Source organism: Prinia subflava (assembly GCF_021018805.1).
Source record: "Prinia subflava isolate CZ2003 ecotype Zambia chromosome W unlocalized genomic scaffold, Cam_Psub_1.2 scaffold_41_NEW, whole genome shotgun sequence".
NCBI lineage: Eukaryota > Metazoa > Chordata > Aves > Passeriformes > Cisticolidae > Prinia > Prinia subflava.
This window is the reverse complement of record NW_026960614.1, coordinates 60,833-77,807: the sequence shown is the minus strand read 5'-3', so window position 1 is coordinate 77,807 and position 16,975 is coordinate 60,833. Positions and strand designations below refer to the sequence as shown.

General features: G+C 43.3%; 1 protein-coding gene across 1 annotated transcript in view; it reads left to right on the top strand.

Annotated features, from left to right (window-relative positions):
* Nucleotides 1-2,823: 2,823 nt before the first annotated feature.
* Nucleotides 2,824-16,975, top strand: part of LOC134565229 (moesin) — a 51,922-nt gene continuing 37,770 nt past the window's right edge. The window contains exon 1 of the mRNA XM_063424724.1: nucleotides 2,824-3,005. Coding sequence (XP_063280794.1) covers nucleotides 2,994-3,005 — 12 coding nt within the window. The 5' untranslated portion in view covers nucleotides 2,824-2,993. The remainder of the gene's footprint in view (nucleotides 3,006-16,975) is intronic.

Sequence of the window (16,975 nt, the reverse complement as noted above, 5' to 3'; positions counted from 1 at the left end):
GCATATTCAGCTGAAGACAACAAAGCACCGGGACCCTGTTTCCATCTCCTGCCAGACAAAAATGTTTAACATATTTGACAAGAAGACACAGTCAAGAAAAAAAATTGCATGTTCCTATTTTCTTTAAAAATAAGACATTACATTTATTTAATTTCCTTCTTCTGGACACTGTTAACTTTAAAAAGAATGACTTCTAATTTACTGGGAGAAAGTAGGACTTAGTTTGCTGTGTGAAGGTTATGTTCTAAAGTCCCAGGTGAGATGAGATGGTTTCTTTAAATCCCCATGAAAATGCTGAACCTTGATTCCCTCCATCAGTGGTTGCAAAACAGAGATGGCAGGAGAAGCTTTGCTGGATGGCCTGCCACTGGTCCTCTGCTATTTTCATCTTTGAATTTGATTGCTCATTTATATTGTGTGATTCTGGGTGTGGCCTAGGAGAAGCCTTGAAGAGCAGGCATGACTTGCCAAGCTTCAGGGAGCTACAGTCCCTTGGGCTTTTGAAGCACCTGGAACTTGAGAGGGAAGATGTGTGGTAATGTCTTTACAAACAATTCGGTGGGTGAAGGTATGGGTGTTAAAGTCTTTGAAATGGGTCTTAATGTCTCTATTAACTGGGCAGTAGGTTTGTTGCAGATACCAGAGAGCTTGGCTCCTGAAACAGTCAAGTGGGTCTGCACAAGCTTGAGTTTCTGAACTTTGGGGTAAAATGTCAGGTTCAAGGGGGGAATACATGGTAGGCGGTTTGGGAAGGCTGTACCTTCCTAGTACCTCAGCCAACGGGGAAAGGAAGAGGGAAACAGGGAAACGTATGGCCGGGAGTTTAGGATAAAAGGAGGCTACACCCTCCAAAACCTCGAGAGAAAAAACCGGGGTGGGGGGGTGTGCCGTGCCAGTGGACTCTCTCCCTTTATTCGAATAAAGTTGCAGGACTCCTCTGCCTCTTTTATGGACACTGGCTTTTCTTAGCGTGATTTTGCGTACAAGCTGGAAGTGTGCTTTTTAGCCAAACAGATAGCTGTGAAAACCTTGTACAGAACGGCACACTGACTGGCAACACCATGGGCCGAGGAGCCCGGGCTGAGCTGCACCTATGTGCACATGGCTCTGGCTGCACGAGGGACAGAAGTGTTAGGAACGAAAAGAAAAAAAAAACAAAAAAACCCCAAAAAACCACCCCACAACTGACCCTCTCCTGGCTAGAGTAACACCCCCCCACACCCCAGCCAATCTGAGTAGGGAGAGCTGCCCTGAAGGAAAGTTGCCTGGCAACTTTTCCCTACCTAATTGAAATGTGAAAAGAAGCTGCCCACACCTAGATAGCCCTATTGTCCTTTGTAACTACCTCATTTAGCAAGAGTAACCTCGGCTATGACCAGGACAAATGCATATGCATTTGGATATGCAGATAGGGCAGGGCCGCCCCCGTGGATCCTGGGAGGTTTTTTTGGGGAAACTGCACCCCAGGACAGGAAGCTGGATTCGTCAGAAGAGAATTGGATAGTGCCCTGGCTGAGCGGGGAGTGGATGCACCCCCTGGCCTGGTTTGAAGATTGGCCATGACCTGTGAGGAGCCTGAATGGAATGGGAACTGGCCAGCTGAGCTGACTGAGACAGAGAATGGGAAACTCTTGAAGCTTTTCCCTGAGGGCAAAGAGCTGACTGCCACTGCTCTGCCTTCTAATGGTTGACCAGAGAGAACTGCCAGGTGTTTCTATGGGAACAAGGACTCAGCATCCATTGGGACAGCACCTGCTCCTTCAGATGGCTGCAGCAGCGTGGAAAACTGATCAGATTTTGCAATCCTGCTGATGATTTTAATAATGAGCTGATCACTTTAATAAAGAGCTGAATATTAATAGAGGCTTATGCCCTGTTCTTTTCAGAAGAACTGGTCACAGGTCAGTGCTGCGGTCTTACTTTTGTGAAAAATGTGAAATGATTAATTCATGTTCTAATGGTAAATTGGAAAACTATAAAACTGTATAAATTTGTATTAGGTAAAAATCTATGTTTTAGGAGACCTTGCAGCAGATGGTGAAACTAACAACCCTGAAAAAGCAGGCACCTCCATTCAGAAAGGAGCAAAGGACTTTTCCAGGAAAACCTGCAGCCTTCTCAAGTACCGGGAGGAGACCTATCGAGATAAGGTGGCACCAGCAACTCACACCTTGGTTGCCACCTTCACAGATCATCAAGCAACATCATCCATATCTCGATCATTCATCAACCATAAGGACCTACAGAAATTGGACATTAACATTTGAACTGAGAAAGGAACTGTTTTCTGCCTGGTCGGGGAAACTCCTGAATTTGTATAGCTAGTCGGGAAACAATGGAGAATATGGGGAAATATTGCCGAGGGCAGAATAAAGTGTATAAAAACCAAGCCCCGAACGGGGCTAATTTGTGAACCGTTGGGGGAGATAGCAGGCTGCCAGGCTCTGTATCTCACGGTTCACCCTTGGCATTTTCCCGGGAAAATTCTGTCAAGTTTCTCCGCTGTTGGTGGGTTTTCGAAATTCTGTGATTTGATCTTTATTAATAAACCAAATTATTATTTTAATTGGAATATCGTATTGGCATTTATAACACTTTGAACAGTGCAATTGCCGACAAAATAGCATCATTTTCTTAAATAATGCTTTTATCAAGGACCAGAAGTCTCAATTACACTGATCCGCGCATAAACTTCTGCGACCGGGGCTGTCTAGGCACTAGTTTATGGGCTCTGGAAGCCCTCGGCTCTTGCACCGGTGGGAATGTGCTGCAGCCCCCGAGGCCGCGCCCCTCCCGGGCCGCTCCGCAGGGACCGCCCGGCTCGGCCTTCCCGGGGCGGGGGCGCCGCGGCTCTAGCCCTGCACGGAGGCGGCCGGGCGGGGCCGGGCGGCGAGGCGCGGCGCGGAGTCGAGTTCCGTTAGAAGCAGCGCGGAGCCCGTGCAGATCCCCACCGGCGCAGGAGGAGTGACGGCCGTGCTCATTCCGACGGGAAGATGCCGAAAACGGTGGGTGCCGCCGGCGCGGGGCAGAAGGGAGGCCCCGCCACGGGTTCCCGGGCGGGTGCGCTGGACCGGGCGGGCGCGCCCTGAGGGAGCAGCGAGGGGCACGAAGGAGTCTCAGGGAGCGGAGCCTCCTTCCCGCCCCTCCATCTTGTACTTCCCCTGCCCGGCTGCCGTGGCTCCCCTGCCCGAGGGGCCGGGCCGGGGCCGCGCCTGGACCGCAGGGTCTCGGCGCGGCGGGGCCGCCTCTCCGCCCTAAGATGTCCGGCGAAGCGCGGCGGCGGTGCCGCCCGCCCGCCCGCGTGTGCGCCTGGATCGGGGGGGGGGGGAGGGAGCGGGGCGAGGCTTCCGAGAGCCTGGTGGGAGCGGGTGGCTGCTATGGCCGCCTCGTGCGCTCCCTGAAGAAAAGTTGGGGTTTGCACAACTTGGAGTTAGTCACTTTGGGTTGCCAGGGAACCTTGTCCCAACTTGACTCGAGGTATTTCTTGGCTAAAGAAATTTTAGTACTTTAGAAAGTCTAGTCAAGTCCATACTTGACTCTCCTCGCAGCTGGAGTTTGGTGACTAATGAAGAGCATGGGGTTTTTCCATTTAATTTCTCCTGGTTGCAGTAAAAGAATTGGTCTCAGCCCTTCATTGATAAAACAGGAAGGAGCAGGCTGGAAGTCTCTGGATGTTTTTGTACTGGAGTAATCTGAAATGGCCTAAGAAAATCTAATGTTTAAGCTAAGAGTCTGTGGTTTACATAAAGGAGAGAAAAAAATGCAAATAACTCATCCCTATGCAAGTAGAAGTTGAAATGAAATCCACCGTGATTTTCTTTTCTTTTATCAGTTTAATTTTTTTACTTTAGGTAATGAATGCCAATTCGATTGACAGCTACTTTTCCTGATGTCTTAAATGCCATCTCTGATAGCATGGATAGCTAGATGATGGTTATTATTATTTAAACATCAACATCTTAAAGGATATCAAACTTCAAGGTTAAGACAGTATTATCTTAAACTTTAGAAAGGCCTTCCATCAAATATTAGTGATGATTAGTGAAGATTTACTTACTAAAAAAGCTAAAATACAGGAAACAAGTTCAGTAAGATTAACAGAAATAGCACAAGTTAGGGGATTTCTGCGTAAAATGCAGTTGAGACCTTTTAGCCAGAGTTTACAGTCGTGATTAGTGACTTTATTGTGGATCGTCCAAGAAATCCTGAACAAGAGAGGCTTGCGGGGTGGGGTTCCCAGCACCAGGCTGAATTTGAACGCTGGCTTCGAGGTGCTCATTGCAGCCTCCGCAGACACACCCTAGGCTGGATTCACCTTCTCAGTCTGTTGCTTTCTGGTTTTGACAGAGGAGTTCTGCTTTCAGAGCTTTTAAAAACTGGAGCAGATAGAGAAATGCAAGTGTTTTGGTGTAATGCTGTGTATTGCACACTGAAGATTCTACAGAAAGTGGTTCCAGTGTCTGTGCCTGTTGCAGTACAGAGCTGCAGGCCTGCTGCTGTATCAGCCTTTGGTTTCCTGCCCCATCTGCTCTAGTTACAGACCCAACTGAAATAATATTTGAAACATTATTTCTTGATCTTTGGTTTGCAGGAACAGGATATGCTGGCATAACTGTGTCATCAGTTATTCGTGTGAAATAAACATGACTACTAGTGTGCTAGCTTAAGATTTGTTAATAACTGCTTAATTAACAAAACAGTAAAATGCAAGAGACTTTCATCAATCAAGGAAAAAAATCAAGGTCAAATGTGGGTGAAACCTGGGCAGTTAGATGTAGGTTTATGTGGGCTTCATCACAAAAATAAATCCATTGTGAAGAAGACAGATGGAGGAAATGTTCTAGGGAACAGTTCTGGCTGGGCAGGAAAAGCATTTGTGTCAAAACTATTTGGTTGGTAGCTCTTATTCATCTCACCAGGCTTATAGAAACATGCTGCTGCGTGGCTTAAGCAGCAAAACCTATTGAGTTGTGGGTCTCTATACCTCCTCAAGCTAGGCTGAATGTTAGCACGTGTAGCTGGAGGTTTCCATTTTGTTATGTGAGGTTTGCTATGAGTCACACTAGGCTGTGTAGCACTATTAATAAAAATCCAAGATTAACTCTGGTAACCTTTGAACTAGTGCACATGATTTGCTGTTGTGACATGTAATGGAGGGGTTTGGTTGCTAGAGGCTTTGTAGGCTCTATAGAAAGTCCATCATGCATCAGCCTGCTGATCCTGCCATATTCTCAACAGGAAACCTTCAGTTTTATCTAGTGATACAGCTCTGGTTTAAATATTTTGTGTTCTGGAAAGTTTATGAAGTGTGAACAGTTAAAGCAGACACCAAAAAGGGCATATAATTCCCCCCATGCTTTGTATTGCAGAGGGTGGAAGTAGTTGAGTGCTAAAAATGAGCCATTGTCAAGCTCTGAAAAGTCTCTCCTCCAGTTGCCAGCAGTCTATTTGCCATGAGTAGGCTCTGATCTCTGCCTGACTGATGGGTGCAAGGCTTCTGTATCAGGATTCATTGACTATTTTGCCTATGCATGTGCTTATTTGTGGCTTTGTGAATGGACTGGCCACTGAACGTGAAACACAAGCATTCATCACATGTGAGGTGTGCACTCAACAGTCCTGTCACTAGGACTTGGGCAGTTCTGTTTTAGGTAACAGTCTTCACTCATTGTAGAGAAAGGGTTTTAATCAAAGCTAGTCTCGTGAATACAGAAAGTTTTAGGAAATATTAAGGGAAAAGGTACCAGTCCAAACTTTATTATACCTTAGTTTGAAGCTAAGTGTAGCAATAGTTATTAGGATCCTTAGGGACCCTGTCTGTAGTTTGAATTGATGGTCCTAATTCCCAGCAGGACTCAAAAGCTTTTTTTCCATTGTTCTTTGGAACTCGAAGGTTCTGGTTAGAAGAAAAGTAACTGAGAGATTGAGGTGTCTATCAGGAGAACTCTCTGGTTAATTAGTTTCTTGTCTGTAGCTACTTGCTACCAAATGCTGCAACAAGATGGCAACTATGAGCAGAATGCTACACTTGTTTGCATGAGAGTTCTCCTTTTTTTTTTCCTCTTGTGGAATTTGCTTGATGTCTTGAAGGGAAAAGGGAAAGTCATGAAAACTGTGACCTTAACAGATGGGCACTTCTCTCTTGATCCTATTGTGCTATGAAGGAACTCTAGAAGCATTCTAGATGCCTTCTGTCTTATTTCATGACTGACCCATTTGTGCTGTCTTCCTTTCCTCACTCAGTACAACTTGGGAATCTTGGTGACACTGATCCAAGTTTGACATGTGTGCTAACTTGTTAGGCAAACTCAATCCATTATATGTTTCTTCTAATGCCATCAGCTATATGACTTGCTGTAAAGAAGTGTGTTTGAATGCTCCCAAAGACCTTTCTTTATACAGAAGTGTCCCCTGTTGGTGAATTTCAGATGACTTTGTACTTCAGAAGCAACAATAGCTAAAACATGCTGTGTTTACAGTGGAACCAGGTAAACTACTGAAACTGGTAAGCAGTGAATTATCTGTAGCTTTAAACCTGCAAAACAGGAAAGGCCTTTGCAGCCTAGCTTATATTGTATTCAACTGCTTGGTTCCTAGGTTCTGCAAGAATAGCAAGGTTTTACTTCATGTCAGATGAAGCAATTAAGCCTGACAGTGAGCAAAAGCTTCTGTTTGGTACTTTTAGGCATTCTATATTAAAGTTAAAAAGGGATTTTAAAGTACACCATTGATGATATACAAACATTCACTTTGCTTTTACATACTGGTGAAATCTTCCTTTCTCTTCTTATGGCAAGCCCTGAGCTTGACTGGGCAAAACCCATCAGTTATAGTGGTTTTACACTGTTGTGAGCAAGAGCTGTTCCAAGTGCCTGATCTGAATTGGTAGTCATGATCCAGTTTACAAAACTTCAAGGTGACAGTGTTACGTCTAAGAGTGCTTATCATACAAGAGGTTTTAGAAGATTAAATGTCTTAGTTGAGTCCTTAATTTAATTTTTACCCTCTTGATCTGTTGCCCGAGGCAGCTGAGCAAGAAGCAGGTTGATGAGGCGCACCCAATAAGAGGGGCCCAAGGAGAACTTTAGGTCTGCTGCTTCTGCTGTAAGACAGAGGTGCCTCCTATCAGGGATTCATCACCACTCGCTTCTTGCAAATATCCTGTCACCATAACGTTTACAAGCAGCATCTTTTTTAAACCTTCAGGGCATTGCAGCCCTTTCCTTGGGGTGATTCTACCTTGTCTGATTAGTCACCCCTGAAGTTTAATTACAATTCTTGCTTTTCTCATGAGGATGGTTCATAAGATGTCTTAATATGGATTCCTTTATTTTGAAAGGAAATGGCATCTCTGCCTCTGGAGGAAACTTGTTTCAGTTGTTTTATGTATAATGTCTAGTCTGAAGCAAAATTCTCCTCAAAAAGCTCACTAAGTCCCTAGTAGCTGCTTGAAAGACAATTGATGAACTGAAACCGAAGGATTCAAATACTTTCTGCTTGTGACACTGTGTGTGCCGGGGGACAGCATCCTCCTGGGGCTGCTGGCCTGGCCAAGTCCCTGCTGATCAATGGCTACTCCACAGAGAAGCCCCTCTTCCTCCACAGAGGTGGCTCTGGCTCTGCTCCAGGGTATGAAGGAAACTGAGTAAAAGCTTCCTCTGGCTGCGTCATCTCCTGGACTCTTTCCTGGCTCCGTGCAGCTCAAGCAACCTTATTTGGCTGACTTCTTTTTTTTTTTTTTTGTTTTCTCCCCTTCTGTGCAGCAAGAGGGCCTCCCTGAATTTGCACAATAAAGCTGTTATCTGTGCTTAATCACTGTTCTGAGAACTACAATGGGATTTGTTTGAAAACAGCTCCAAGATTTCAACTTCTTGGATCTCTATCATTCCTGTCCCTTTTGTCTATTTGCTAAGTGATTCTACTAGAAACAAACTCCATCGAGGAGTCTCTGCTGCTGTAGTCACACTGTGGGAAATCCAGGCACGCTATTGGAAAAGAGGAAATCTCTCTCTACCCAGGAATAATCCAGTGCAATTAACTGATGTAAATGAAGAGCAATAGTAAGCAGCCAGTTAAGTGCTTGCTTTTTCCTAGGGATATTTGGGAACAGCAGGTATTTGCATAGTGCATCCAATAATACTGAATTAAGAGTTTGTTTTTATCCCATCTGAAACTTACAAACTAGGCTGAAGTCTCTAGGTTGATGGAAGGCTACTCTTTCAAGCACATCTCTTTGTAACATTCCTGTGGCTGTTTCTAGGTGGAGCATTTAAGTGTTTTGGAAGTTGTGGACATAAAACCCACCCTTCTGAGTGCAGTAGCTAATGTTGACTCTTGAAGTAATGTTTAAAGCAAATACTTGGTGGGGAGGTAAGAAGAGACAGTCACTGGCAGGCTTGGTGGTTATAAGACCACAGGATCATCTACAACTGTTTGGGGGTTTAGAACCTGAAATTGCAGAGGTTTGGGCTTTATATTGACAAGAGACAATTATGGCTGCAGCAACTGTGGCTATCAATAGGTAGATGATCTAGTGCTGCTTCCTTCCTGTGCAGCTGTGAAAGGATATATTCACTTCTATGAATGTGTGGTCCTCTAGTGCAGTAGTGGGGCAGTCAGAAACTCCTCACCTTTGTATAGCAGCTTGTTGAACTTAAATGGGGAAAACCCCACTATTTGAAGATGTTTTTAAAGGCATGACTCCTGCAGAATGCTTTTTCCTAGTTGCTTTAACATCTCTGAGGCTGCAGTGGTTGTTCTGAGGAACCTATTGAAAAATACAAACTGTGTATGAAAGAACGTTGACCAGTTCGCATCCTATTGTCAGGCTAAGGAATAGGAGTACTTGGCCATGCTAGGCCTCTTTCCCTTTGGCTGTTGCTGGTTGATGAATAGCTATGGACGAGGGCACAGGAGTGCCCTAAAGGAGGAATGAATGAAAAAAGCTCTGAATCTGATCAGCTCTGTAGAGAAACACGTAATTGGGCAAGAATGAGTTGATGGACTAGAAGGGGGAAGAGACATTCCTTTCTCTGCCAGCTGAGATTCTGTGTAGAGTAAGATGAAATCTCAGAAGAGTTCAGAAAGAATACCTGAAACAGTGAATCAAGTGCCATGGTATTTGTGATCCAGACTGAGCTGTATTCTTGCAAATTTCTAGTTCTCTTTGCCAGCTTGTTTGTTTCCTAGAGTAAGGCTTCTCAGGAGACAGAATTTTACTGTCCTGGAGTGTGAATACGGTAAAAACTTGCTTGTATTTTTCATTGTCTTTTTTTTTTTTTGGTGGGGGCAGTGGAGTTGTTAAGTTGATATTGGAGAACTTTGCATGTAACATATTAGAGAACAGTTATTCTGCCATTGTATGCCTTCCTATGTTCTTGAGGTGGAATCATAGAATCAGTTTGGTTGAAAAAGACCTTTGAGTCCAGCTGTAAACTGATGACTTTCTGCAGCCATGAACTATTCTTGTCTGTATGTATATCACTGATTTGTACTATTTCCCTTTGTAGGGCCTTATCAGAGCATTTTTTCCTCTCTTGATTTGGAATCTAGTTCTGGTGGTGAAGTGACTTAGTACAGGAAAAACCTGCCATTGCAATCTGATCAATCACTTAGTCACAGCATTTAATAAATGTATTTGGTTTTATATAACATAGGCTAATAAAGCATAGAATTCTAGGCTAACTAATGGAATTCTGGGCTAAATTTTTCCTTGGCAAGGAAAAATTTAGCCCAGAATTCCATTGTGCTTGGTTACAGTGCAAAAACTGAGCTGCCAGAGAAATTACTAGAATGAAGTGTCAAGATGCTTGATATCTTCTATCCCCCAGAGGTGTGGCTTTTCATTCATAATGTCTCTAAAAATATAAATATGGCATAGATTTTATTTTTTAATTCACTTTTCCAGAACAGTATACTCAGAGAGAAAAAAAAATTAGTTCATCTATATGCTAAATGTCTTTTCAGGCAGTTTTCTGGATGGACAAGAGGGTTTTGGTTGTGTATATTTTTTTTTTCTCTGTTAAAATTCAGAACTTGATATTTTCCTGACAATTGTAGTCTACAGGACTTGCAGAATGTCAGCAAATGTTTCTGAAGGCACACTGTAAGAAATAAGGCAGTTCCACTGCTGACAAATTCAAGCAATATCAGGTTGCCCAGTAAAAAAGTGGTAATGCAAAACCCACACAATACTTGGTGGTCCAATACACCTTATATGAAAAGAATCCTGCTAGTCCTATTAGTTGGAAATTATAGAGAAGGAGGGATTTGTACATTGTCTTGGTTTGGAAAGACAGGTATCTGTCAGAGGAAACTGGAGTTTCCCTTGGAATGGAGAATGTAAAACCCCCCCTCCCTCCAAATTATTACAATTTTGCAATTAGGAGCTTTCAGGCAAAAATATGGGAATAGGAATAACAGTGTTTACTAGGAATATATATATAAAAAAATACAAATGCAGTAGTACAAAAAAACCCCAAAGAAACAAGCAAACCAACAAAAGTCCTAGAGAACCCTGACAGAGATATGACTTGACACCCTGTTGTCAAGGTTGGAAGCAGTCCAAATAAGTCTTCCTGGAGTAACAGGTGTTATTCTGTGAAGTAGAGATGATTCTGTAGAGAAAAGAAAAGGGTCCAGTGCTGGCGAGATGGGTCCGGTCTTCCTCCAAGGATTCAGTGGAAAACCAGCTGCATTAGTGTTTGGGATTGCAGGTTTTATGCTGGTGGAAAGGCTTTGGCTCCTCCCACTGAGTGGAGCATGTCACAATAGAATGAAGTAATGTTGTCAGTCATGTGAGAGGCCTTGAATGGCCCATTCACAGGTGATGTCCCTCGGAGGAGGATGGTTGCTGGAGTAGGATGGATGGAGCAGGAGAGAAGAACATTATCTCCCAATGGGTTTCAACAGATGAAAATAGAGTACACATTTTTGCTTACATTTTTCAACCCAAGACATACATACATATTAAAAGTAAGGATTTGTTTACAGATCATTAAGTAGATACTTTAATGAAGATAATCTCTTTGGACTGGCTGTGTTTGATGCCCTCCAGGGTGTGTTTTGCCCTCTTGTCTACAAGGGCACAGTGCTGGCTCCTCTTGGGCCTGCTGCTGGCCAGCACTCTCAGATCCCTTTCTGCAGGGCTACTCTCCTGCCACTTCTCTCCCAGTTTGGACTTGTGCCTGGTATTACTGTGCTCCACGTGCAGAATCTGGCATTTGTTTTTTTTTAATTTTATGCCACTGGTCAATCATGCTTTGATTTATCTAGATGACTTTGAAAGACCTTGTGTCCCTTGAGACAGTCAACAGCACAGCCAGTGCTGGTATTGTCAGTTCCTTTGCTAATGGTGCTTTCAGCTCCTGCAATCCAAATCATTGATAAAAACACTGAGCCGCACTGGCCCTATCATGGAGACCTAGGGAACATCACTGGTGACTGGTTGCCAGCCAGACAGCCCCCTTCCCTGCAGCCCTCTGAGCCCTGCTGCCACTGGTTCTTCATCCAATACACTTTGAACTTCCTTATCTTGCCACTGAACAACTTGTCCAGAAGGATGCTGTGAGAGACAGTATCAAAAGCTTTACTATAATACTGAAAAACTACATCCACGACCTTTCCTTCATCCATTGAGTGGGTGACCTTATTGTAGAAGGATACCAAATTAGTTATGGCTTTCCCTTCATGAGCCCATGTTGGCTGTGCCTGATGACTGCATTGTCTTCTAAATATTTTAATGTCCTTTAAATGCCTTTCAGTAGCACCCAGTAACTTGGTTAACCTAATTACTCTCTGACTGCTATAACAGATCTTCAAGAAAGCAAAATTGCCTGGAAAGCTGGAAAGATGGAAAGAAACTTGTTTATATTGTAGCTTATAGCACAGCTGAGATAATAGAATACTCAGTGTCTAAGCAATAAAAATATTGTGACATGTTTGGTTTGGTGTATGGTTTGTGTGTGTTTTGTTTTTAAAATCAACAGTTATTCTTTAGGATGTCACTAGATTATATTACTCATTTTGTTCATATGTTCCTCTAAGTTTTGACAGCAGTCATTAATGGAGACTGCACAGCAGGCATAAGAAGGGTGTTGCTTCTCTAGCGTGTTGTTTGATACTACTGTATGTTACATCCGAATGTTAAGAAATGTCTATGGTCTGTGAGATGAGATTGAAAGCTTAAGCATCAATAACTGTTTTGCCAACATCTTGTTTATTTCATTTGTTCCTACGTGTATCTCAGTATTAAGGAACCATAAAACTGCTTTTGAAAAAGTGACTGGTTAACTTCATTTGTTTTTTTGGATAGACAATGAAAGTTTCAGCCAAGGTGTACTGAATCCAGGCTCTGTCCATATTCAGTGTTCTGTGGCTACAGTTATCCTCCTACAGTGAAAAATCAGGATCTGAGCTTGCCTAAAGTTGAGAAACCTGGTTTCTTCTGTTACTGAAAATGTGCTGTTTGAGCAACTGGATTTTTGTTGCAGTATCTGTAATTTTCACTAAGGCATACTCAACATGTGAATTTGTTTGCATTGGTGAGATACTGGAAGCAGAGAGCAGTAAAATCATTATGTTCTATCACTTCACTATTCACAGTCCCCTAGACAACCAGAAGCTGCTGTATGAACTGTTAGACGTGACTGCTCATTTTGTGACCTGCCTCAAAAACTCTAAGGTTACTGGTAATTTGAACAATGGGGTCAGAAAAGACTAGTATTACTAAAAATGTCAGGAAGCTCCAAGTCCATGGTTGGGACTGTGGAAGGCTTGAAGAGTGTTATAATTCAACACCATAAAATGCTTTATCACTAAGCCAAGAAAACATTTTGATAAGTGATGTTGTCACGGGTTGGCACTGGCCAGATGTTAATGCACCCATGAATATATGTTTTTTTCCCTAACAACTACTGTGGGATGTGATCAGGAACAGAGCAGAGCAGGCTTAAATCTTGAAAACAAAAAAAACCACCAAAAATTTATTACATTACATAAGAACAGAGACAGAAAAACTCTTAAACACACACAGAGACAGAAATAAAAAACTTCTCAGAACATCTCTTCTCCCAGTTTCCACCCCCCACACATTACTCTTCACAGACCAAACCTTTGGGTTTTAGATCAAACAATCACCACTCAAAAAAAACCCAAACAAACCAATCTTCAATTCAGCAAGGGAGAGAGGAGTCTCTCTCACACCACAGACTGTTCCTCAGAAAACACGGGTCCACCCCTTATGTGTTTCCATGTCACCCGTGGCACTGCCCGGAGAAGTCTGCCAGGGTGACACTCTCTTTTTCCTATGTCCAGCGCTCTCACCGCTGTCCATAGTCTGAAGCTGCATACAGGGCTCTTTTAAGGATACTTGCATGCCGAGCTCTCCCCCTTTTTACCCAGGGGCCGAGGTTCTGAGAGCAGGTCTCCCCTGAGGGCAGAGGGCGCCACCTCACCCTCCCCCTCTCTTCTCTGCTCGCTCCACTCTTCAAGTGCCAGTCACTGTAGCAAAAGCAGGGGCAGCTGTATCCACTTTAGTTCCACTGCGTGGTTGTCCTGAGCCCGGCCACGTGGCTTCCCCCTCCCCCACTCAGCCCAGAGCTGAGCAGGGGAGAAGAGATGTTTCTACTGCTGAAACCAGAACCCAAAAGAGGCCAAACCCCCCCCTGGAGTCCTGCTTTTAACTCTTTGTGTCCTCAGAGGCGTGTCTAAACCTCCGAGTGACCAATCCAGGTGCCAGCAGAAAAGCTGATCACTGATTGGCCTGCTCACATCCCCCTGGAAAAATTGACCTCCTCCCGCAACCACGACAGATGTCTTAGTCCTCCAGCCTGCAGCTCCATTGTGCTGATTTTGTTACAGAAGCTGGACTGTAACTTATTCTTTGCTATAATACTGAGGTGACATACTTTCTTTGTTGCTATGCTAGTCCTTCACTTCAAAAACTATTGAGTGCCTAGGTCGGGTACGGGTATAAAGTCTCTAAAAGGTCTTACCACATCTTAGTATCTAAATAAAGTAGTTTATTTATACAAAAGCACATATCTGAAGGCATAAAAGTTCTGAGAGCGGCCTTATTCTACAATCAATTATAAACCTAGGCAAACAAAGTCTAAACAAGACAATAACCAAAGCATAGAAATCTTAACACACACAACTCTAATGAAACAGCGAACAAAGCACAGAATTCCTAACAATCAAAGCTCTAATAAGATTATAGGCAAAGCATATCATTTACAGCCTCAGGGTAAAGCAACCTCTTATTACTGCCAGCATTTTCAATCGCTGGGATCACACTAACAGAGAGGAATCGATCACAATTTTCAGACAGGGATCTCAGCCGCAGGGATCATGGCAACAAAAGGGACCCCGAAATTCCGAACCCACACAGAGCCCTCAACCACAGGGACGCGGACACAACGGGAAATCCCGAACCGCACAGAGCTCCCGTCCGGGGGATCGCGAGGGCAGTGGGGGCCCGAGCCGCGCAGGGTTCCCGAGGGCAGTGGGGGCCCGAGCCGCACAGGGTTCCTGAGGGCAGTTGGAGGGCCCGAGCCGCGCAGGGTTCCCGTCCGGGGGAATGTGAGGGCAGTGGGGCCCCGGGGTCCCTCCCCATGCTGAGTCTCCGGCTGTCCCGACCAGCGCTCCGGTAGCAAGTGCTACAGGGGAAAAGGGGGAACCCCGGGGCCCAGGTCCCTTGGAGCGGGGACCGCGATGTATAATACCTTAAAATCCCGTCTCGGCTCCCTTTCAAGGATCGTTCCTCAGGTTGCAGAGAATGGAGGTTGGATCGATGGATCGAATTGATCAATCAATCGATGCCTCCACCTCCAACCCTGAGGCTTTTTATCCCAAATTGCAAAATGCATATTCATATTTTTTATCTACACACTAACCAATCTAGGTACAATTCTAAAGTTCATAAAACTACGAAAATCAGCGTCAAAACCTACGCACAAAGCATATCTATTAACGTAAAACTCTGTCTTACTAGCATAAGGTTCTACCTTGTTGTACATAAAACTCATACTAAAAATTATAAACAGTACCCTACTCTATTTTTGTTATGTCTGTACTCTATCACTAAGCTTGAAGCTGTGTCCTTCTACACTGTACTAGGACTTAGGGCATGTAAAGCTTAAAGCTAAGGGTTAGATTTCTACTTTGTGCATTTAAAGCTTTTATATATTCTAATTTTTCTAAAGGTTTTAATTCCATCTCTGTACTTTTCACTCTCTGTGGAGGATCCATGGAAACATGGACTCCGACAGGCACCAAAGTAAAACAACCACACAGGACATTCGTGAGAGACACCATAAGACTATTATGCACCAAAACACAGACATAAATAATACTTGCTCAGACAGTGACTCAGATTTATTAATTTTAGACCCAGCAGACTTAAACTGGGAAGCAGACTTAGTCACTTCTAACGTAGAACACCCTTCATCTCAGCCTGAATGGAGGCTTCCTCCAAGAGCTCAGCAGGAGTCCCTGGCTGCAGAGCTGTTTGTGGCTTTGCCAGTCAGGGATGGCAGACAGGGTGTCAACTTATTACAGACACTAAATCATGGGGACACTGAGGATCCTGCTTGTGAAGCTCTGGTATTGACTCAGTCAATAGAAACTCCAGAAGACACTTATACAGACATAAAGCAGGGAACATCAGAGACATTTCTCATGTTTTTAGATCACCTGATAGATGTCATAGACACACAATGTAACAATGATTTGGCATGTCTTTATATGGTAAACTTCTGTTCAGTATCTCTTCTGGACTTTTTAAGTCCAGTTGCAGGGAAACCAGTCACCACCAAAGAGTACAACATCTAACTTGTACTCTAATTAATACAGAAATACATTACCATATGAAGGACTCATCACAATGGGGAGTAGAATAGAAATGGATTTAATAGAAATGGATTTTTAATTAGAGTCATTTATTATATATGTATGTTTGAGTTAAGTTATACTTTTAGTAATCTGTTAATATTAAGATAAACTTTTATATAGTTTAGTTTAAGTATAGTCAGTGTGGTTTAGTTTAAGTATAGGTTAAGTGTTGTTCAATTAAATTATGTTAGGTTAAGCTTAAGTTCTGTTAAGTTTAAGTTATTTTTAAGTTTTGGTAGGTTTAAGTTTTATAAGATTTAAATAATATTAAGTCTATATCCTATTAAGGTTTTTTATCGCATATGAGTTCTGTTAAGATTTATTCATATTAAGTTTAAGTGTTGTTTGTTTTTAAGAAAATATGCTCATCTTATTTGTAAAGTTAAATTAGTTCTAGAGATAAGATACTTCACGGGAACAGCAGTGATGAAACCTTGGAAAACACCTATTAGTGGATGGAAGAAGATGAAAAGTTTGAAAGGTTTGAAAGGTTTTGTTATTGGCTGCATATTGGCTGCTTCTCCCCTGCTGAGCAGGGGAGAAGAGATGTTTCTACTGCTGAAACCAGAACCCAAAAGAGGCCGAACCCCCCCTGGAGTCCTGCTTTTAACTCTTTGTGTCCTCAGAGGCGTGTCTAAACCTCCGAGTGACCAATCCAGGTGCCAGCAGAAAAGCTGATCACTGATTGGCCTGCTCACATCCCCCTGGAAAAATTGACCTCCCCCCGCAACCACGACAGATGTCTTAGTCCTCCAGCCTGCAGCTCCATTGTGCTGATTTTGTTACAGAAGCTGGACTGTAACTTATTCTTTGCTATAATACTGAGGTGACATACTTTCTTTGTTGCTATGCTAGTCCTTCACTTCAAAAACTATTGAGGAGTCCCTCTTACCTGAAGTTGGTATTGAAAAAAACGAAGTATTGACTTAATATTTTTTGGTTTGCTTGAAACACTGAACTGCACCTGAAATTGATAGTATTCTGACCCAGCTACAACTAACTAGGAAACAGCTAGTTCCTGAAAATTAATTTTCTTACTCTACTTGTAATGGCTTGCTGCTGCATGTATCTTGGGTTTTGTGAA